At 42.1% G+C, this 24,392-nt stretch overlaps 1 protein-coding gene and 2 non-coding genes across 3 annotated transcripts in view; 1 reads left to right on the top strand and 2 right to left on the bottom strand.

The window, feature by feature from the left end:
• LOC139374905 (programmed cell death protein 4-like) overlaps positions 1–15,544 on the bottom strand; it is a 32,132-nt gene extending 16,588 nt beyond the window's left edge. Inside the window, exons 1-2 of the mRNA XM_071116124.1 lie at positions 15,281–15,544; positions 15,050–15,149 (exon numbers count right to left, since the gene is read on the bottom strand). Of these exons, the coding sequence (XP_070972225.1) occupies positions 15,050–15,095 (46 nt within the window). The 5' untranslated portion in view covers positions 15,096–15,149; positions 15,281–15,544. The remainder of the gene's footprint in view (positions 1–15,049; positions 15,150–15,280) is intronic.
• Positions 15,545–16,906: 1,362 nt separating this feature from the next.
• On the bottom strand, positions 16,907–16,998 carry trnar-ucu (transfer RNA arginine (anticodon UCU)). The gene is given in 2 exon segments: positions 16,907–16,942; positions 16,962–16,998. It is a non-coding gene; the product is annotated as a tRNA-Arg (tRNA).
• A 959-nt stretch (positions 16,999–17,957) lies between these two features.
• Positions 17,958–18,030, top strand: trnak-uuu (transfer RNA lysine (anticodon UUU)). The gene has a single exon. It is a non-coding gene; the product is annotated as a tRNA-Lys (tRNA).
• Positions 18,031–24,392: the final 6,362 nt, after the last annotated feature.

The raw sequence follows: 24,392 nt of genomic DNA, 5'->3' as shown, positions 1-24,392 counted from the left end.
CTAACAACAAAAACAAATTACAAAGATAGCCAATCTAGCGCAAAGGTTGACAGTTGAAGTCAGAAGTTTACATACACTTAGGTTGGAGTCTTTAAAACACGTTTTTCAACCACGCAACCAATGTCTTGTTAACAAACTATAGTTTTGGCATCTACTTTATGCATGACACAAGTCATTTTTAAAACAATGGTTTACAGACAGATTATTTCACTATCACAATTCCAGTGGGTCAGAAGTTTAAATACACTATGTTGACTGTGCCTTTAAACAGCTTGGAAAATTCCAGAAAATGAGGTCATGGCTTTAGAAGCTTCCGATAGGCTAATTGACATCATGAGCCAATTGGAGGTGTACCTGTGGATGTATTTCAAGGCCTACCTTCAAACTCAGTTCCTCTTCGCTTGATATCATGGGAAAATCAAAAGAAATCTGCCAAGACCTCAGAAAACAAATTGTAGACCTCCACAAGTCTGGTTCATCCTTGGGAGCAACTTCCAAACGCCTGAAGGTACCTCGTTCATCTGTACAAACAATAGCACGCAAGTATAAACACCATGGGACTACACAGCAGTCATACCTCTCAGGAAGGAGATGTGTTCAGTCTCCTAGAGATGAACATACTTTGCTGCAAAAAGTGCAAATCAATCCCAGAACAACAGCAAGGGATCTTGTGAAGATGCTGGAGGAAACTGGTACAAAAGTATCTATATCCACAATAAAACGAGTCCTACATCGACAGAACCTGAAAGGCCGCACAGCAAGGAGGAAGCCATTGCTCCAAAACCGACATAAAAAAGCCAGACTACGGTTTTCAACTGCACATGGGGACAAAGATCTTACTTTTTGGAGAAATGTCCTCTGGTCTGATGAAACAAAAATAGAACTGTTTGGCCATAACGACCATCGTTATGTTTGGAGGAAAAGGGGGAGGCTTGTAAGCCGAACAACACCATCCCAACCGTGAAGCGCTGTGGGGGTGCTTTGCTGCAGGAGGGACTGGTGCACTTCACAAAATAGATGGCATCAAAAGGAAGGAAAATTGTGGATATATTGAAGCATCATCAAGACATCAGTCAGGAAGTTAAAGCTTGGTCGCAAATGGGTCTTCCAAATGGACAATGACCCGAAGCATACTTCCAAAGTTGTGGCAAAATGGCTTAAAGAAAACAAAGTCAAGGTACTGGAGTGGCCATCACAAAGCCCTGACCTCAATCCCAGAGAAAATGTTTGGGCAGAACTGAAAAAGCGTGTGCAAGCAAGGAGGCCTACAAACCTGACTCAGTTACACCAGCTCTGTCAGGAGGAATGGGCCAAAATCCACCCAACTTATTGTGGGAAGCTTGTGGAAGGCTACCCGAAATGTTTGATCCAAGTTAAACAATTTAAAAAGCAATGCTTCCAAATACTAATTGAGTGTATGTAAACTTCTGACCCACTGGGAATGTGAAAATAAATAAGCTGAAATATATCACTATACTATTATTCTGACACTTCACATTCTTAAAATAAAGTGGTGATCCTAACTGACCTAAGAATTTTTACTAGGATTAAATGTCAGGAGTTGTGAAAAACTGAGTTTAAATGTATTTGGCTAAGGTGTATGTAAACTTCCGACTTCAACTGTATAAGGAGTTTTTCCTAGCCACCGTGCTTCTACACCTGCATTGCTTGCTGTTTGGGGTTTTAGGCTGGGTTTCTGTACAGCACTTTGAGATATCAGCTGATGTACGAAGGGCTATATAAATACATTTGATTTGATTTAAGGTAGGAGCTTGTCATTTGTGGTAAGTTTACAAGCGAATGTGAATGAGAGACAACAAAGTTGAGATGCATGCTTGTCTGAAGGAAGCACAGTACAGGCTCTGGAGCAGCATGTGTACAAGCTGTGTCTGTGTGGAGTCACTAGGGCAACAGGCCTACCTGCTCTGAGAAGCAGAGGGGTCAAGAACTGAGAGAAAACGAGGGGGGGAAAAACAAGACAGCAGCAGCTGTACAGATTCTCAAACAAGGCAGAAAGCTAACACTATATGATGCCCATCTCCTTATTTAATCAGCCACTTACTTAGACAACTAGCCCCCAAAAAATAGACTGCTGTGCCTCTCAGGAGTGTAGCAAGATTTAAGGCACTGCATCGCGGTACTGAGGTGCCGACCGTGACCGGGAGCCATTTAAGGCAGCGCACAATTGTCCCAGCGTCGTTAGGAGGGGGTTTTGGCCAGGAGGATTTCCTTGGCTCATCGCACTCTAGCGACTCGTGGCGGGACAGGCGCCTGCAAGCTGACGCCGCTCATCAGTTGAATGGTGTGGCTGGCTTCCAGGTTAAGCGAGCGGTGTTTTAAGAAGCCGTGGCGCTTGGCGGGTCATGCTTTGGAGGACGCTTGACTCAATCTTCGCCTCTCGCGATGAGACCATAACTACCAATTGGATATCACAAAATTAAGGGGGAAAAAATGCTTCTTATTGTAATTTCTAAGACTCATTTTGTGCTTCAGTTGCACTTCCTCACTGAGAATTCTATCAGCAGACAGTGCTCTGACTGATGTGTAGCTACATTTCTCAGGTAGAATGGCAGATTAATTTTAAGCAAAACATTAAGAAATATAGCTGGCTACATTCTTTCTAGGATAAACATTAGAAATGATGACCATGCATTATTTTTGCAAAGAAGATGTTTTTCCATTAAGCCTTTTCCATTTACTTGTGTGGCTGGCAGCCAAATAGCATTGCACTTCTGTCGAATGTGTTGTCGAATGTGTTTGAGCACCGGTACACACTACCAAGTGCACTATTTTTCAGATGTTGCCCTACCGGAGTTACACAGTAATAGCGTCACTGATATTAGCTTCACGACATACATACTATGGAACGACATTTAGGACTTTTTTGTCAAAAAAGATACAGTAGCACTGTCAAAGCTATACAAAAAAGCCTGCAAATAAGCCAACACCAGTCACGAAAGATGTGTTTACAATAACCCGTTGGTAATAAAGCATTATTTGTTTGACCGCAACATCTGGGGTAGCTAGCGCCAATACAACCAGCCTGAAAACAATGACCAGTAGAAACTGCAGTCATTCAATATTCTTAGCAATGATTTAGGAATCCTCGAGAGTACGTTTTAGCTAGGTTGCCACTTGTTGTTCGCCTATTGAAATTGAACTTCAGTTCATGAAACGAAATAGCTAGACAGCTACTTAACCCGGTTGCCCAAAGCTAACGTTACAAGCAGCCAGCTAGCTTCATCTGGCTAGTGAGGCTCGACTGGAACGGTTTATGTGTTGTGAAGCTAGTCACAATACGGCTCAAGTGGAATTTGCGGTTGCCTTCAAAATAAGTGACATTGACGGTGATGCAAATGAATACAAACAGAATTATACCACACTTTAATTTTGAAGGCTAACCGCAAAGTCCACTATTGTGGCTAGCTTCACAGATGGGTCTGACCACCATTTAACAAATAAGAATTGTCTTACAAATTAGCGTTATTTTAGATGACACCTAGCTATATAGTTAGCTAGCTATAGCTACCGAAACAGATTATGTTGTGTTATTTTTTTTGACACGCAAAGACCCAAACGGCGTTCCATAGAAATCCTGGTTGAGAATAAAAAGACTGAACAAATGAACAACGAAACAGCACAGCAAGTGAAAGAAATAGGTTTTGATTTTTTTACTGGTAATGGGGACATAAGTAAATGCCAACAAAATAACTTTTTGCTCAATGTGGTGTGTGTGTAACCTTTATTTAACTAGGCAAGTCGGTTAAGAACAAATTCTTATTTACAATGACGGTCCGGTAGACGCTGGGACAAATTGTGCGCCACCCTATGGGACTCCCAATCACAGCCGGATGTGATAGTCTGGATTCGAACAAGGGACTGTCGTGACCCCTCTTGCACTGAGATGCAGTGCCTTAACACACGCACATGGACGCAGCGGTCTAACTATTTAACTGTACTAGAATGCTTAAAGGCTGCTAAAATTTAAAATATTGGTTTTCCTTTTTTTTGGCAAGGAAAATATCAGATATCAGCCAAAAATGACATATCAGTGCATCACTAGTCACAACAATGCCACAGATGTCTCAAGTTGAGGGAGCGTGCAATTGGCATGCCGACTGCAACATGTCTACTAGAGCTGTCGCCAGAGAATTGAATGTTAATTTCTCTACTGTAAGCCGCCTCTAACGGCCTTACAACCGCAGACCATGTGTATGGTGTCGTGTGGGCGAGCAGTTTACAGATGTCACCATTGTGAACAGAGAGCCCCATGGAGGCAGTGAGGTTATGGTATTGGCAGGCGTAAGCTACAGACAACGAACAGCAGCATTTTATCAATTGGCAATTTGAATGCTCAAAAATACCGTGACGAGATCCTTAGGCCCATTTTAAAAAAAGATGCATATCTGTATTCCAAGTCAAGTGAAATCCATAGATTAGGGCCCAATGGATTTATTTCAGTTGACTGATTTCCTCATATGAACTCGGTAAAATATACATTTTAGTCATTTAGCAGATGCTCTTATCCAGAGCGACTTACAGGAGCAATTAAGGTAAAGTTCCTTGCTCAAGGGCACATCAGATTTTTCACCTAGGCGGCTCAGGGATTTGAAGCAGCGACTTTGATTACTGGCCCACCCGTCAATACACAGCGGGACTCTTCTGCTCCCACTTTCTCCCATTGTGTGCTATTGGCAAACTAACACGTGACTAGCTCAACTGTTCTGGGGAACTACAGTAAGCTTCATGTAAAATAATGTGACAGGTGAAATGAAGAATGTGATTTTATCTCCTAGTTGACTGCAGGTGTTTAAAAATTAGCTACAAATATGATAATTTATTGATAAACTTCAAACAATAGTTTGTTTAAACTGTATTGAAAAAAACATCTCATGGTCATTTCCAAATACGCCGCCCATGAATGGAAATGGCGGAGCGATTTGTGCATATTGAACCTTTAGACCAACAACCAAAGTGCTTCACTGTTCCGCCATGGCAAAATATGCCCTTGTCTAGATTTGTGTGCTGTACTGTAGCTTTAAAAAAAGGTGGGGGCGCCCATCTGAAGCCCATCATTTTTGTGACTTCTAAATGACGTGTAACCATTGATTCTTGACGAATATAACCTATAAATGCCTCATGAGCTTAGTTGAACTGCCCTATCCCATCAGAATCCAAAACATATGCTTGTTTTGCTCCAATGTTCATAAACAAACATTGTATTGCAACAAAACATGATAAAAACTACTCCTTGCATCGATAGCCCAGTCTATACATTTGAGAGTGGTTCCATTTCTCCAGACCCATCCCTCTGCCTTTAGTCAAACAGAGCCAGGAAGATCTTTGTTATTGTTTAAATTACCGCTTCTAGAAAATGATGCAACATCAACTTTATGATCGAATGGGGCCCTACAGAGTTTAAGAGTTTTACTAACCAAACTGCTTAGGCCCATAAAGCCATAAATCCCGAATCATAAAAAGTAGTCTTAATGGTAAACAGTCCAGCTTTAGACTAGGCCTATACCTTTTTCTGTCAACAGTGTTAAGCCTCCACCCTATTTTACGATAAAGGGGGGGGGGGTTACATTCTAGTAATAATGACTAGCCAATGGTTTCGTCAATGATAGCGCTTCAATCTCTCCAGTTCTACCATCAACATGTCAGCTCAAACAGCAGAGCACACTCAGGCAGTGTGGGACGTTACCAGCTGTTAGAAGCCCTCTTGGCTGCTCACACTACATAGCTTAATAAGGTGATTTAAAGAGGCCACACCGACAACATATGCAAAGTCCACACCGACAACATATGCAAACCAAAACGTGCCTAATGGTCTACACCCAAGTCTAAAAACACCTTTCGAGCTACAATAAACAGACCAGGAGAAAGAGATAAAATGCATTATGCTGGTCACATTCTGAAGTCACATCGTCTTACTACCAGGACTACCCAAAGCATAGTTGGCCCGCTTCCATATGTTAAAAGTGTTCACGCACAACTGTTTTGCAGGCACACGGTAGCATGTTCACACAGAAGACTTAAAGGCCGCTGCACTTACAACACCAGGGCCCACTAATCAAAATGTATTATGGAGACTGATCACACAACACAAAAAAAACACAGAAAAATGCTGACGTGAGTGCTTTTCCCCCATCCTTCTAGAGTGCATCTCGACACTACCACTCAGCGTGGGTCTGACTACATATGGCAGTGCTAGCCCAGAGCCAGTCAAATGACCCCTCAAGAGGAGAAGGAATTTCTTAGGGTGTAATGAATACCCCAGAGCCCTCCTACAAAGCCCACCGCCGAGCCGTAAGAGGAGACACGACCCTATAGATTACAGGGAAGAGGAGGGCGGCCCAACCACAGAGCAGATCCAGCATTGTCTGGAGACTTGAGTGGAGCCATCACCAGCCAAACTACTTTTCCTGGCCATGAGTGCTGTGTGTGCCTGCATCTAAAATGGCACCCCGTTTCCCAAGCTGTTGCACTACTTTACGCCCAGTGGGCCCAGTTTAAAAGCAGTGCACTTTAGGATAAAGCCTGTGTGCCTGCTCTCCTAGAAGGGCTAGATGAGCCAGGCCCCCACGAGTAAGTCAACGAGCTAGCAGTCGGTGAGACGTTTTGTACATGGATCAAGTGAACAAGATTCCTATGGGGTTTAAAAGGTCCAACAGATGTCCAGTGTTTGTGCATACTGTACAGCAGAGTCCTCGCTATCCGATTCTAAACAAGCGTGGGCCGGCCTACCGTCGGTCAGAAACACTCCCTGGGCCTGCAAAGCTGTAAACAACTGACCAAGTCCCTCATCGTCTTCCAACTCCCTTCAAATAGGAACACGCCAGACCAGTAAATTAGGGGAAGATCAATGTGAACCAGCCAAAAACAGGCCTGGTCAATTGGAAACAGGAAGAAAAAGAGACGAGAGCAGAGAGGAAACGAGGGTTCTGCCAAGACAAGCATTGTAAACCACAAAAAAAAAAAAAAAAAGTGCTACCTAACAAGCAACGGTAACGTTATACCTCTCTGAGAAGCTAGTACTGGACACATGCCTTTTGACATGTGTAATGTAATGATCTGTAGCCTGAGGCCATGTAGGTTGTCACGGACTGTATAGGGAACTGAAAGTGCTAGAAACTAGTTTTTCTACTTCAGTGTTTTCCTTTTTTTTTTTTTTTACATGTGTGTGTCTAAAGAAGGATTTAATCTAACCAACCGACACTACATGTTGTAGCTGGGACCCTTTGGATGACAAAATCAGAGGCAGATTTTTAAAAAGTTAATATTTAAAATGGCTATTTGTGAATTTATGGAACCTGTGCCAGCGAAAAAATATTTTGATGTGGGGAGCCGTCCTCAAACAATCGCATGGCATGTTTTAGCTGTAAAGGCTACTGTAAAATTGGACAGTGCGGGTAGATTAACAAGAATGTAAGCTTTAAACCGATATAAGACACTTGTATGTACATAAATGTTTAATATCCATAATTTTTATGATTATTTATTTGAATTGCGCACCCTCCAGTTTCACCGGAAGTTGTCCTGCTAGCGGGACGCCTAGCATTAAGAAGTTTTAAAAGAACTCCAGCACAGAGAAGAGAAAGCAGCCATGTCGGTAAAATTAAAATACTGTTAGACTTGGGGATTATGGTCTCGGACAGTGCCATTCGCTTGAGTTACGCTGAACGTGAAAGCCCAGGAAAATGAACAGGTATAGTAGGCTGCAATACTGTAAAGTAGGCCTAATGATTCAACAAAAAAAAAATTGCTTAAATAAAATTGACTGCTGGTCTTTACTGTATGCTGCAAATTGTTACATTGTATTCCATTTCCAGCGAGACTATTCAAGCTATCGACTCACTGATGGTCGATCCGCAAAGGCAATGTTTAAAAGACCAAAAGTTATGGGTGGAGCTAGAATTTTGGCTGTCAGCAGTATTAAAATCGACCAATGTCAGCCTTTAAATGCTTTATTATCCAAATGTTCAAAGTGCGTGTGGTCGACGGAGAAAATGCATTCGACTGTTTTGACTCGGTATACATTTCCCAAAATAGATTTATTTCGGGAACATGTATACAGAGTATGTCCACATCCCTGTCAATCGATTTTATTGGTCAAACTACATGGTAATGTAAAAGTAAAAACATTTTGTGATCCAATATGTAAAAAAACAATATCAATAATCATAGTTGGTAACAGATCGGCTCTTGGAACTGCCACGAACATTAGTTAGGTTGGGCACTGATGTTGGGCGACTAGGCCTGGCTCGCAGTCAGCGTTTCCTTATTCATCCGGGTGTTCAATGCAGTGGAGGTCAGGGTTCTGTGCAGGCCAGTCAAGTTCTTCCACACCGATCTTGACAAACCATTTCTGTATGAACATCACTTTGTATACGGGGGGGGCATTGTCATGCTGAAACAGGAAAGGGCCTTCACCAAACTGTTGCCACAAAATGTCATTGTATATTGTAGCGTTCAGATTTCCCTTCACTGGAACTAAGGGTCGCAGACCATTATGACTCCTCCACCCAACTTTACAGTTGGCACTATGCAGTCGAGCAGGTAGCATTCTCCTGGCATCCGGCAAACCAAGAGTTGGCCGTCGGACTGTCAGATGGTGAAGCATGATTCATCACTCTAGACAAACAGTTTGTGTCCAAACTTTGCTTCAAGAGGCAGTTTGGAACTCGGTGGTGAGTGTTGCAATTGAGGACAGAACTATGCACTATGCGGTCCCGTTCTGTGAGCTTGTTTGGCCTACCACTTTGCAGCTGAGCCGTTGTTGCTCCTAGACGTTTCCACTTCACAATAACAGCAGGGATGCCCACATTTCAAACGTCTAGGGATAGCCTAATATTGGCCCAATGGCCTTCATAAAAAGTCATAATGGATATCAGTAAGAACCATGAACTTTAACCTGACGTATTTGGCAATTTATCAATCCATTGGTACGATATCGACCACTTAATCTTTTAAAAGATATGTATGGCACTAGGAAAGATGATATTTGACAAAAACTGATCATTTATCTGTAGGCTACGTGCATAGCAATTTGTTTTAAACATAAATTTGTTTCCGTGTTCTTACCCAAACTGGGTGAAGCACCTGTTTATAATATCCCTCGATACACAGGGTTGATGATTCGCATCGGATAAGTACTATCAGAGGTCCTGGGAGTTTACCGAAAAACAGTAGGTTTTTAGGACTGGGATAACCTTCCTGCCAAGTAAAAATGACTGACATAGCAGATTTGGACGGGACTAAAATTACAGATGTGGTGATTTGTGCTCGTGCACATAATTACATTACCTGAGCTCCCCCAGTCAAACTTATCTTGTTCAAATAGGGCTTTATGAGTTGATTCCTAGCGGAAAAGGTTCCCTTTCTACTAAATGACTTGGTAACTCACAGTATTTAACTTTAAAAGTACTTTATTTTAGGAAAGAGTGGTCGGCGAGCAGGCAGCAGTCTAGCTGCGCGCAGGCAGCTCAAGATTATTTGATTGGCAGTTCTGGTCGCCTAGTGATGGACATGTTCGTCCCGCTTCAGAAGCGATATTCCTTTACAGACAAGTAAAATGCCCATTCAGTGGCGCTTCGAAACTATCTCCAGTGAAGGTTTTGTGTCGTCATTTAAAAAGCCGTAGAGTACCCTTGCAGACAAACAAACACATAGTAGCTAAGGTGTATTCAAGGGTATTTGACTGTGGTAGATCACTAAGGCTGGGAAATGAAGTTGTCATGCATATGTAATAGGACCATTATTCCGCATTGTGAATTGACGTGGGATTTTTATTTTCTTTCCTTAGCATTTTAATGGAGGAAAAAGTATCAAATTGGCAGTTTAAATGTTAAGCAAAATGGTTCTTCATTTGTCACATCCCTAGTGTGTGTGTACACTGTTTAGGCCTGGCACTGGCTTGGAAGTGGTGAGAGGGTCAGCCCTGGGGGTCAGTGGAGCAAAGTTTTCAGAGAGCTGGGAGAATTGACCCAGTTCCACAGTTCTAATGGCTGCTTGGTGTGAGGTGGCAGTTCAGTAAGGTCACTCACAGCCAAAGAGATTGGCGTCAGCGGGGTAATGGACGCAAAGTAGTCGTATTTTTTTTTTTTTTCTGTCAACTTTCTCGAAACTCCCCAAAATCCTGGTTGGAAGATTTCCTATTCCTTTCTGATTCTGTTAAGAAATCCAGGAATCCTACAACCAGGATTTATAGAAAACCTGGGCATTTTGGTTAAGCTACCAAAGTTTTGCAACCCTAAAGCCAAGGCAAGGGAGGGGGCCTTCACATGTTGAAATGCAGTCCCAAACTGCTGTCTGAAAAGGCTGTGTTCGGTGTGGAGAATTTGTCTCCAAACCGGGTGTAAAGGGGAGGTGCTACTCCCTGGACCTACAAGACATACTGTTTTCTGTTGCTAAATGTCTTTATACAAGGGGCCCTGCTGAACATGAACAAGCACTATGGGGCTTAATCCGGGACAATCAGACTTTTTGGGTGTGTTGTTACAGTTGGGTTAAGGAGGGATAGAGAGAGAGGGGTGTGGTTGGTTGGTGGTTCAGTCCTGGGGGGGGTTCAACTGTCACTAAGGGGCGGACAGAAAGACAAGTTAGCTACAGAGCTGACTGGGAAGAATAAGCTTAACTGGGAAGATATTGGACGATTTCCCATTAGGTCTATTATTGAATTAGGCGGTTTTTTTAAAGTGTTGTTTTTGGCCTCCCTTAAATTGACACGTCCTTGTTTTAAGTAAATAATTGTTTGCACTAAAAGAGCCAATGAGCTACATCCCAAATAGCATAGAGTGATAGGGAATAGGGTGCCATATCTTACTGGCCATATCGGTTCTCAGCTGGGTTTGTTTTTCGGTCCTTATTTGAAATTAAAAATCGGCTGAGCGGACCTTAAAAAAAATAATTTAAACTTGCATTATGTGTAGTCAGTAGGCCATAAACAAATCCGGCTTGACATTTCAGTGTAGTGCACGCTCCATTATACTTATAAGCCTATATTCACCTATGGTCTACTATCTATATAACATTTTCTGGACAGGAAGTACCCTACAATGCTGCTAAAATAAACACTGTAGCCTATCATGTTAATACTCTATAGGCAAGTTGCTACTCCATTCAAAAGATGGGTTACATGCTACACTTGCATCAGATAATCAAAATTTAAGCAGGTATAATCAGAATGTCAACTCAAACAAGTATACAACAAATAATTCAAATGCAATTTCTTCCAGTTTTCTGCTAGGCTATATGTATGCCTATGCAAGACATGTCACCAGTGGAGTGGGCATTGCATCATTTCAGGGGTGAAATTATTTCACTGAGAGTTGTGTTTTCCTCAATAGACGCACATAGGCCTCTGTGGGAGGGTTTCTCCTCCAACCCACACACAAAGGAGTCTTTGACGGGGAGTGTTACCACCACCACAGCAGCTGAGCAATTTAATCAAGCACAACAGGCCTTCCTCGAGTAGACTAGCGCCAACACAGTTCATATGAAAGAGCAACAGCCCATATGTGCAGATGTATTCACCAGTATGGGAAACAACTATGACTCAAGCATGGAGTGTACCATTAAAGTGCACATTCCTTGCCTTATATATTGGGGGGGGGGGGTACTTTGAAGAATCTCAAATATATTTTAGATTTGTTTAACACCATTTACTACATGATTCCAAATGTGTTAATTAATATAGTTGTGATGTCTTCACTGTTATTCTAAAGAAAAACCCTGGATTGAGTAGGTTTGCCTAAACTTTTGACTGGTACTGTATGTGGGACGCTGGGCTGAAGGGAGCTGTCGTTTTCATTATTCTCTTACATTACTTTCACATTTCCACAAACTTCAAAATGTTTCCTTTCAAATGGTATCAAGAATATGCATATCCTACCACATGAGAGACGAACACCACATTCAAGAGAGAGGGAAAAAGTATGTCCGATCTACTTTGAAGAACTAGTAAAATGATTGTCAGACAGCTCTGCAGCATGCCTAGCTATATAGAAGGACTAAAGACAGTACAGTATGGGGAGCACAGAGAACGTTGTCTGGCTGTTTGGTTGCTACTGCCTGAGCAGAGATGAGATTACTTTTAGGAATAAGAAAAACAACAAGTTAAAAAAAAAAGTAATACACACAACTGAAATATTGTATTATGTCACAGTAATTTCAATTTTTGTAATTGATATTTCATAATGACTTTATTGTAAAAAAAATAATAATCTAAATGGCCTTAAAAAGCAATAATTTCTCAACATTACTTTTTTTTTTGGGGGGGGGGGGGGGACATTCCAATGTATGTACTTGGCAATAACGTAGGTATTTTCACATGTGACACAAGGATGAAACCATGGGTTTAATTCTGCTGAACACTTGTTGGATTTAATGTTTATTAGTAAATATTTTCACTGAATTGTGGTTATTTTATTTTTTATCCTCAACAGATATTCCAAGTAGGAACTGTAAATGAGACAATTGCAACCTTATCGCCAAACCATAGTAATCTATATACTATAGACAAAAATGTCATCCATTTCACATTAAGCACATATATATATATATGAGCTATACATATAGAGCTATACATGTATATAGAGCTATACATGCCCACGTCACTAATCTTGTAAGACGTGATACTGCGTTAGTAACCAAGTGGGAATTTCACACCATAGATAAAACTTTAGATAGATTAAACCAAATTTGACATGAACATTGCCCTTAACCTTCGACCATTTTAAAGTGGGTGAAGGATCACATGATTCCATCCAGGTCATCAGCTAATGAATTATACACGCGAGTACACATTCCCAAAAAATGTAGCTGGCAGTAAATGGCTAACCTTGTTTGAACAGGTATAAAGGGCAGCACACCGGCAGTATGCACCCTTGCAGTTTTTTTTGCCAACTCAGAAGTAGTAGATAAGAAATTATACTACTTCAAAATTGAGATTGCGTTACTGGCACTGCCCTTGCGCTCACAGATGCCACATTGGGACATATAAAGATGATATCTATCAGACTGTTTACCACATACGACTGGGGGAAAAAACAACAACATTTGAACAGCCCTCCAACTGGTACTTCCTTGTGGTTAACTCGTCTAGCGCCGCTGAGCTCCGACTTCCCCCACATGGTGACCTCTGATGTTACCTACTAAGGAAATTCTCAATAAAAGCAACTCAAAACATTATTTTTTAAAGCAATCTATTCATATGTTTTTTTTAACACTATAATTTGTTTACAGGCCTGATAGCCGTACTTTTAGTTTATGGTTGACACAGCTTGTTGGCCATTAGCTAATTGGGTGTTTCTCAAATGAGCTCAAAGCACGCGAATGCATCCAACTGGTATTTTCGACTTCAAAATGGTACATTTCCACCTCCCACTTGGAGCTCAAGGATGATCGACTCGTTTCCCCACTAGTCTCTACCAGCTGGTGGGATGTTCAAATAGATTTTCCCAGTCGTATGTGGTAAACGTAGAGAATGATAAAGATATCATCTTTATATATGTCCCATTATGGCATCTGTGAGCACACAGGCAGCGCATTGAGGCCATCTCCATTTTGAAGCAGTACATTTTTCTACTACTACGAGTTGGCAAACAAACTGAAAGGGTGCATACTGCCATTCAGAGTGTGTTGTTTGACCAGGTATAGAGCCAAGGATGGCAATTTACTGCCACCTACAGTTATGGAATATTTGCCTCACAAATATAATCTAATCTTATTAAAAAAAAAATTAACTGCATTGTTGGTTAGGGGCTCCTAAGTAAGCATTTCACTGCAAGGTCTACAACTGTATTCAGTGCATGTGACATAACACTGTATTTGATATTGGCGGATCCCTCCTGATGACCCAGATGGAATCATGTGATCCTTGCTTCACCCATAGGAAGTCCCACCCAGTTGACTAAAAAGGTGAAATCCTCAATGGCGATGTCCATGACGAAACTTGTTTTATCCATCTAGAGTCCTCTAACTCTATGGTGGTAAATTCCCACTGGTTATCAACTCCGCATGAGTAGTCAGTCATCGGTTACACAGGGTTGTGCATGTGTCTACTAATCTCGAGTTCTACTGGAGAAAAACATGTATTATGTAGAAGTCCATAGCCACATGTATGTCTTTGGTCAATGCAAGACATCATGCGACCATTTTGCTCAGTGGGGAAATTCATGGCAATGTGATAGAGGATGTTTTACGAATCCGTGCCATTCAACATTAGCATAAATGAATGATGGGCAATATGACACGTTGTCTTTAACCAATATGCATAAAAGTTGATTGATGTTCTTTGCAGTATTTTTTTATGTAGCCCAATAAAAATGGTATTGCACGTCTGGTAAGGGGGCGTGATGGTGTTTGACAACATAAATTCAGTTCGTCGTTTGACCGCATGTTTGTCAGTGTATATAGCGTTTAGTCAAATTATGAATAAAAACACGATAGCACTGGCCATGAATGAAAGCAATGTTGCATGAATGTTTATGGACATTCCTTTAAAGCAGTAACATTAAATCACAAAACACCCTTTAAAATACAACTAACTACATTTGTAGGCAAATGTCCGTAATTGAAACATTTGACAGGTCAGTGTATAACTGTTAGTGGTTGATTGCGCAACACAGTATGTTGATTACATATTGCTATCTAAATGGCTAGCCAGATACGTTAGCCTTTCGCCAAAGAGGAAGGGACGTTAATGCACTGCAAAACAAGTCTCGAATGGGTTACATATTAGAGTGCGTCTTCACATGTGCCCAGCGAGACAATGGTCCATAAAAAAACAATGCATAGTCAAATATGTCGTCCAGCAATTTGTGAGTTGGCTGTCGAATTAACTTGCTAACTAGCTACATTGCCAACTGGTTCGCTCTAATACAAGTGCTCGAGCAATAGAGCACATGGTGGAGTGTGGCTGGAACTGCAGCCCAACCCTTTGAGACAATAGGCGAACTGGGCAAACATGTTTTCGTCGTTCAATCCAAACGATTTACTGCCTTGAATTAACCATGCAATTCGTGCATATGCTATTCAAATAACTCACCATCGTGCTTTTGAACGGTGGTCCATGTCTCCACTTCGGTCGCCATGGCGCTCTCTTGAACTGGTTGTTTACCGTTTGATAGCGATCCACACAGTTTGGCCTGTCACGAAAACAAATAGCAGAAACGTGCAAAACAGCGTGAACAAAACAATCAAACAAAATGTGCACCTAAAGGAAACATTGGTGTTATGCACATGCATGCCAAAAACATGTAAATACGTTAATCCTCACCCTCAAGCAGCTTGCTTGCTCGTGCTATATAACGTCAGCTATTATACCCAACAAATATGAAATTCCGTAGAAAAATGAATGTCAAATAAATTCGACACTTTTTTAAATGAAATTAATATATATCTACTACTCCTTTCAGAATAAATCTGACAAGAGCATGGGGGGGAACCGATGCGCAAAGAGAAAATAATCCGTGGACCTTTCCGCAGCAACCTAGAAAATAAACAAAGTCTGTTTTTAACTTTGGAACGTCTGTCTCAATGTCACGTGGTTAATACAGGGGCAAGTCCTTTTCTGTTCTGGCCAATCATTTGGGGTTAGTGCTATCCGAGATTCTTGGGAAGTCCCTACCTTAAACCCTACAATTAACCCCTACCGTTATCCCAATCATAACGGTACCAAACCCGAACCATTTTTTAAAATGTCAACTTCAATGCGGTAGGGACGTCCCAAGGAACCGATATTGCAAGGACCAATCAATTAAATTTAAATGTAAGGGATTTATTGGCATGGGAAACATATGTTTACATTGCCAAAGTAAGTGAAATCGATAATAAACAATAACAAATTAACTGTAAGCATTTACACTTACAAAGGTTCCAAAATAATAGAGACATTTCAGATGTCGTATTGTGTATATTTACAGTGTTGTAATGATGTGCAAATATTTCAAGTACAAAGGGGAAAATAAATAAACATAGGTTGTATGGCCCTCCTTAACCCGGACGACGCTAGGCCAATTGTGCGTCACCACATGGACCTCCGGGTCGCGCCGGCTGCGACAAAGCCTGGTCTCGAACCCAGAGTCTCTGGTGACACAAAATGTGGTGTCCTAGACTACTGCGCCACCCGGGTCCCATTTTTTGCAGAATTCTGCATGAATATTCTCAATTTGGTGTTTGTCCCATTTTGTGAATTCTTGGTTGGAGAGCGGACCCCAGACCTCATAACAATAAAGGGCAATGGGTTCAGATCCTAATTGGTATGTCGAATTCTATGTTCATTCTACACCACCTGCTTTGTACACTTTTTGTATGAATACTTCTTGCCATTGAACCCTATAGGCCTAAAATGGTCGCTTCCAGTGGTTATTATTGTCATGTGACCATTCCAAAATGGCGGCCCCCTTAGCCTACTTTATATTAGCATGCTAGTGTAATTAGCCGCATGCTAACATGAATGCTAACGTTCTAACTTATGCTTGCCTATGTATGGGTTTATACTGTTTATAATGTTAGGTTAGCTTGCACTGTTGATAACGCACTACTGTAGCATTCTAGCTATATTCGTTTAAGCTTTTCCTTTAAACTATGAGTCCACCTTACCGGGTGGTGCTCTCCTGTCACGGAGGTTTAAAGGAAAGGAAAAATGTATCATTAATTCCAATTAATTGAAATAGGCCTACCTTGGATATTGACGTGACAAACACATTTAAACCCTCGAAAGTAATTGTTATCTGGGTTATAATGGAGTGCCATAACTATTACTGTAATGTTATTTAAATATTTGCTATAAAAAATTGTTCTATCAACTTGACGTGAGAAACGCATAGACATGAAAATTGTTTGATACGCCCTGAGGAGTATAAAGACAGGTTTTGTGTTTGAAGTTATACCGCAAAAGATGCGACTCCGGTGGGACTCGAACCCACAACCTTTGAATCACTCCTCAAGTGCTTGACTAGAAGTCCAATGCGCTATCCATTGCGCCACGGAGCCACCTGTTGATAGCTTTCGCACTAGCTAATATAACGTTGCGGCGTCCCGAAAAACCTTGCGTAGCTACAGCGCATTTTCTATGTACACAGGTTACTAAATACGTCACAATGGTCACGTCATATGTTAAGGAAGATAAGTATAGATGTCGTGTACATTGTAAGTGAACAACGTATAATATACATTAGCCCTGATAATATTGCTGTAGTATGGATTGAATAACAAAACATTTGCTGGCTGATATCTGAAACCGCTTTAGTTTAGCGTTTTCTTGCCACGGACGCGTTGTGCAGTGGATTGAACATAAAGGGACGGCTCTTTCGCATTGTCAATAGAGCAAGAATCACATGCTGTTTAGTGAAACAAGCGAATATATTGTGCTAACTGTCATTGTAGCTATATGAGCATCCCCCAGTTAGTCGAGGACATTTCTGGTTGCGACAACCTAGTTATGATATCACTGTCTGCAACCAACAAGTAACCAAGATTTGCACTCGCCAACCAATCCGAAGATTATCGCTCATCAATCAATCGAGGTTGCTACACCAGGAATTAAATAATGGGGGGCATTTTCTATCAAGAACCAACATACTCGTCGAAGCCTACACTATATCGAATCCCAACACGGGTGCTGTATTTAGCCTTGAATGGTTTTTAATGCTTTCTTTTCCTTACAGTGACAATCTGAGAGTAGAAAAGTAGCGGGCTTCATCCGACAATCCTCTCAGCCTGTAAATCTGTCATCATCATCCGTTACTTTTCATTATGAAAACCTGTCTCTTTTTGTCAAACCACTCACCCTCTTCAATTCTTGGTTACTCCTTGGTTGCACTGGCGTCTCGGATTGGTTGCCAAACCTTGGTTGCAGACGGCGATATGATTGGTTATCGCAACTAGAAATGAGGTTGTAACAGAGTCTTAGAAATTTGTTGAATTACCATACATGGCCTGCTGAAAACAGAGCCCGGATAGCTCAGTCGGTAGAGCATCAGACTTTTAATCTGAGGGTCCAGGGTTCAAGTCCCTGTTCGGGCGATGCTTTTTTTACCCTCTATTGCTGGCCATCATCTACGCTTCATTAGATTGCTGAGTGGCTGAACGAGAATTTTGAATTCACCTTGATTGAAGACGACGCCTAAATTGCGTTCTTGTGTTTACACAAATTCGTTGTATTCAGAAGGTCCGTTTCTTGTATTTATCAGTTTTAAAGACCGCCATGCTATAGTCAATAATAAATACAGAACAAGAGTCTACTTTGACTGGATTTGATTGGAATATCACTTTCAAGGCTGTCTGGTGAACGTTTCTGTGGGGCTAATTTATGCATTTCCCAAACGTGCCGCTAGGTGGGCTTTTACATTATTTTTTCAAATATAATTTAAGTACTTTTACTTCTAGTATGACTAAAAAGCCTTCACAACATTTACTTGATACTTATACATTAAAAGGACTGAAATTCAAAAGGAATACATTATATGTACATTTACTAAGCACACTGTGCATTTACTAAGCACACATTTACTAAGCACACTGTGCTTCACTGTGCTTAGAGTGCATTTTAGTCCAATGCTATGTTATGTCCTTATCTACTTCTGTACTCTCAACAAATGCATAGGATGGTGTTTCACAGCTGCTATACATTGACATTTACCTGATTTCCATTGCACAGTACGTACGTCAAGATTTACTGTTAATACTAGTCTATCATCTATGCTGGTCATTGTGATTCTTACTAACAAAACATAGCAGAAAAAAACCCATCTCAACCACATTATCAGATTGTTGAGATATGAAATGAATAGGTGAAATGACATAGTAATATCTTTGAATAAAGGTCAATTGGTTTACATTTCCTCTAATCAAACATGAATATATTCTTATATCATCTAGCTTGTCAAATGTGTGGTTCTGGTTTACTATCGCAGATGTAACACACATTAACGAGTTTCCAGGGCATAGATTCATGGGGTCAAATACCATAGTGATATAATTCAATTACAGGTCTTGGTCATATGGTATGTCATGTCCAGTTGAGTGGTGGAAAATCCACTGCCGGGGTTTGTTCTCTCCGAAGGTAACTGTTGTGGAACAGATGTGGGAAGTCATTCTGGTGCAGAAAGTTCCTCCTACAGGTAACTCATAACAGTTCCTTTCTTTCCAACCTGATGTGCCTCCAGTGGGTAGAACCTGATCACGACCCGGTAAGTCCAAGTTCTCCTGTAAGGAAAGGGAAGATATTGGCACCGTGTTCCTTGTTCTTCTCGGCAGTGTCAGTGACACCGATGGCGGACACGGACAGTATCACGCAAGGAGCACAAGTTCCACCTATTAGCATTGGCAGTCCAGGTTTCATCACCAACATCATAGGCTTTTCAGTACACGACACACTGGTTACGTTGACGTTGAACACAGATGCGCGCGAATTTCGGCTGTATAATATGGAACGCCGTTTGGGTCTTTAGTGTCAAAAAGATACACGTCAAATAACACTATTTGAGGCGTCAAATAACACTATTTGACACGTCACGTAAGCTTCTTTACCAATCTGCACCTGCATATGACCCCACGTCACATAATAATTTAACACTTTGTACGTAGTTATTACACATTGATTACACTCTCACTCTATTTCATACGTCACAACGATTCACCGATACGTATCGCTATGAGTCATAGATTTTGGCACTGGTGATAACATTTGCATAAAGGTCGTTTGGACTCCGCCCAAGTCTCAGGTAAGAGAGACGTTCACTCAACTTCTGTTCTCCCGAGGTAAAAAAAAAATCAATGGCTGCCCAATTTCTGGAAGATCGTAAATCTACCATCTCTGATTTGCACCAGACTGCTGCTCACGGACAGAAGAGATGGACTTCAACCATCAATAGCCCGGTAACGTTAATGTTAGCTATCTATCTAATGTAGGTGTTGAGAGTGTGTGGTGTACAAGCTGCAAAACGTTTTTAGGAGTGTAATTTGTCATTATCTATTGTATTTGTTTTATTTCAGTATCCTATCAAGCGTCTTTGGAGGGAAGGTGGTATCACATCACCAAGGAGCAGCTTGAGGTGCTCAGTTTGTCATATGACCGTCAGACAAATGGCAGATGCTCTCAATGTGTCGCACTCTGTGGTCAAGAATAAAGCAATTGTAACACAAGAGGGAGATGTCAACATCCTCTCTAGATTTGATCACATTCCTTATTGATGTATCTTTTTGAGTCATTTTCAGCTTTTCAGGTCCTACTCACTGTTGTCAGACGCTCAGCTGGATGAGAGGATCAAAGGGCTGATATCAATAAAAACAGAATGGCGTCCCTTTAAGAGACCAAAAAAAAGGTTTTTGTAAAACAAACGCATCTTGTTTTTTAGGTGGAGGATTGTTATCCATGGTGCTGTGGATGGTTACAGCAGACTTGTTGGGTTTCTGAAGGCCTCTGACAACAACCAGTGTGCCACAGTCATGGATGTCATTCAAAGCAGCCATCACCAGCTACGGAGTACCATCCCGGGTGAGATGTGACCTGGGTGGTGAAAACAACCGTATCTGTGCCTTCATGGAGCAATTCAGGGGTGGTGAGAGGGGAAGTGCCCTCAGAGGAAGGAGCACACAACCAGAGGATAGAGTGGCTGTGGGGGGGGACGTCTGGCATGGAGTCTCCAACGTTTACCATGACCTGTTCACCTTCTTGGAGACGGAGCAGATCATCGACATCAACAATGAGGTGGACCTGTGGGCACTGCACTTTGTGTTCCTGCCACGGGTGAACAGAGATCTTGCTGTGTTTGCCAGTCAGGGGAACCACCATGGGCTGAGGACTGAACAACGGCAGGCAGCTCTGCAGTTGTTCGTCTCGGGCTCCCTGGCAATGCAGAGGGCCAATCTGACAGCGGTAAGGGATTTGTTCGCCCCAAATTCATCCACCATCAGCTCTCAAGCCACCACCTCAGATACTCCTCCAACAGCCATCACCTCAGATACTCCTCCAACAGCCATCACCTCAGATACTCCTCCAACCACCACCTCAGATACTCCTCCAACAGCCATCACCTCAGCGCCTCCTCCAACCACCACCTCAGATACTCCTCCAACAGCCATCACCTCAGCGCCTCCTCCAACCACCACCTCAGATACTCCTCCAACAGCCATCACCTCAGCGCCTCCTCCAACCACCACCTCAGATACTCCTCCAACCACCACCTCAGATACTCCTCCAACAGCCATCACCTCAGCGCCTCCTCCAACCACCACCTCAGATACTCCTCCAACAGCCATCACCTCAGCGCCTCCTCCAACCACCACCTCAGATACTCCTCCAACAGCCATCACCTCAGCGCCTCCTCCAACCACCACCTCAGATACTCCTCCAACAACCACCACCTCAGCGCCTCCTCCAACAACCATCACCTCAGCGCCTCCTCCAACCACCACCTCAGATACGCCTCCTCCAACCACCACCTCAGATACTCCTCCAACAACCACCACCTCAGCGCCTCCTCCAACAACCATCACCTCAGCGCCTCCTCCAACCACCACCTCAGCGCCTCCTCCAACCACTGGCGCTGCAGCTATTTATTGGTCGGAATGGGTGATTGTGCCACAAACCCAGTTCACCATCAGCAACACACAGATGGAGCTGTTGCGGACAGTAATTCAATTGGAAGGCCCCAGAGGCAGCCTGGGAGTTGACATTCTACAGAGGGTTATGGCAGTTACATCTTCAGCGCCACTCGTTCCTACTCCAACCTGATTTATACTCCCCTACTGGGATGAGGGATTGGATCTTCAGCGCCACTCGTTCCTACTCCAACCTGATTTATACTCCCCTACTGGGATGAGGGATTGGACACTATATTTTCAGTGCTACTCCTTCCTTTGAATCAGTTCATTTTTATAATACTATTATACATTTTATAATACTAACATTCCCCCTCTTTCACACACTGTATGATTTGGTCTCTAGAAAGGTGCGACAACTCTAAACGGATGGGGACCAGAGTTTAGACACAGGTGGCCTTAACAAAAGTGACGTACTTCTCCATTCCGTTACGATTTTGTTTGCTCATATTTGGAGAGTGTCATTTTAAGATATAAGGCCGATGGTTATTGTATTTTGCTCCATGGCGCTTTAGCACAACATTCCATCTGCTGACACAATATTTGTCTTCCACTCAGTACAACACGACCCAGGAGAGGCCTACTGCAAGCACTGGATTGGAGCCTTCAGAGCGAGCGTTCCTGCTGTGGGAGGACAACAGAACATTCTGAATGGACATTATTAAAACAGAACTTACATTTTTGTAATGCCCAATCGGGACTTTTATAAATTGTTAAAATAAATAATTGTGTGGAGAAAGCCCTATAGTTAAAAAATAAACTTAAAAAAAAAACTATTTAGATAGGGATTCGGTGGTTCGGCCCCCGTTACATTTTATATCATTGTGATTAACAGCAACCGATTACAGTTACTAACATAACATTGTTGACACATTGTGGCAGCTCAAATGATGTGTTTGAAGATGGACTAGTGCAGGGCTCTCCAACCCTGTTCCTGGAGAGCTACTGTCTTGTAGGTTCACTCCAACCCTAATCTAGATAGGGATTCGGTGGTTCGGCCCCCGTTACATTTTATATCATTGTGATTAACAGCAACCGATTACAGTTACTAACATAACATTGTTGACACATTGTGACCACCTGCATGCTCCCTTGGGAAGCTGTCCGGGTGGTTCCCCAATGCTTTGAGCAGCCCAAGAGAGTTGGGACCATATTTGAACCTGTCATGGTTTAGAGACAGTATGTATATTTAAAATAAGTTTAAGGACAATATAGAGATGTGTATTGATTTAGGGGGGTGGACTGATTAAAAATACTTATGTTAGAGGAGGTAATGACAAGTCCTGCACAGATTTATGACAGAGTTGACTTACTGCTCCAAGACCACCTGCATGCTCCCTTGGAAAAATTGTTGAGCCACCAATTCAACCACACCATCTCTGTCCTCCATTGTCTTGACAACAAGTCTCCTCCTCCTGTCCGTCTTAAAGGCCTCTACATTTGGATTCAGCTGGGGGAAATGTTTCCCCCAAAACCTTCAAGAAGCTGCTCTCCTCCTGACCATAGGGCACTTTGATCTGCCTCAAAGGATACTCTAAAGATACTGAGATATGGAAACGTTATTTAAATCTATTAAAAAAGTATCCTAATATAAAACAGAAAAATAGTCCAAGATCTTTAAATCAGTCAAATAACCTAGGTACGAGTCTCCAGCTTCAGAGATCTTTGCAGTTCGTTCCAGTCATTGGCAGCAGAGAACTGGAAGGAGAGGTGGCCAAAGGAGGAATTGACTTTGGGGGTGACCAGTGAGATATGCATGCTACGGGTGGGTGCTGCTATGGTGACCAGTGAGCTGAGATAAGGCAGGGCTTTACCTAACAGAGACTTGTAGATTACCTGGAGCCAGTGGGTTTGGCGACGAGTATGAAGCGAGGGCCAGCCAATGAGAGTGTACAGGTCGCAGTGGTGGTTAATATATGGGGCTTTGGTGACAAAACAGATGGCACTGTGATAAACTGCATCCAATTTATTAAGTAGAGTGGAGGATATTTTATAGATGACATCGCCGAAGTCAAGAATCGGTAGGATGGTCAGTTTTTACCAGAGTATGTTTGGCTGCATGAGTGAAGGATGCTTTGCTGCGAAATAGGAAGCCAATCCTAGATTTAATTTTGGATTGTGGAGATGCTTAATTTGAGTCTGGAAGGACAGTTTACAGTCTAACCAGACACCTAGGTATTTGTAGTTGTCCACATATTCTAAATCAGAACCGTCCAGAGTAGTGATGCTGGATGGGCGGGCAGTGATCGGTTGAAGAGCATGCACTTAGTTTTACTTGCACCTATCCTAACGTACCTATCCTGTTCAGCTGCCGGATGGTAGGGTCAGCGATCAGGCATTTTACTGGTTGAAGTGTAATGCATATTAAGCAAGACATTCATACAAGCCTTAAAATCCCATTTACAATCCAAAAGTCATGTGAAATGCACTCATAAGTAACATGTAAATGTAAGCTTTTTTTTGTTGTTGCTGCAGCTCTATGAGCACTCCCATGTTATGCCACCAACTTGCAACTCCTCACTCTAGTGCGGCAATGTTTGCAAACACAGAAAGAGGTCTTATCTTATTTCCGGCTTCTCTGATGGAACAGTATTTCTATTTATGGGAATCCTGCAACACAATCTTGACACGTGACAGGCAAGGTTATTGAATGATAAATGAATGATTCTAACACTATAATATATGAAATTCATCATACCCTTCTATTTACAGTAGAGTGAGTGCACACATTTTCATGTAGCCTTTGCGGGAATCGAACCCACGACCCTTGTTGGTTGCTAGTC

The sequence above is a fragment of the Oncorhynchus clarkii genome, chromosome 19 (assembly GCF_045791955.1).
Source record: "Oncorhynchus clarkii lewisi isolate Uvic-CL-2024 chromosome 19, UVic_Ocla_1.0, whole genome shotgun sequence".
Lineage (NCBI taxonomy): Eukaryota > Metazoa > Chordata > Actinopteri > Salmoniformes > Salmonidae > Oncorhynchus > Oncorhynchus clarkii.
This window is presented reverse-complemented; position numbering and strand designations above follow the sequence as displayed.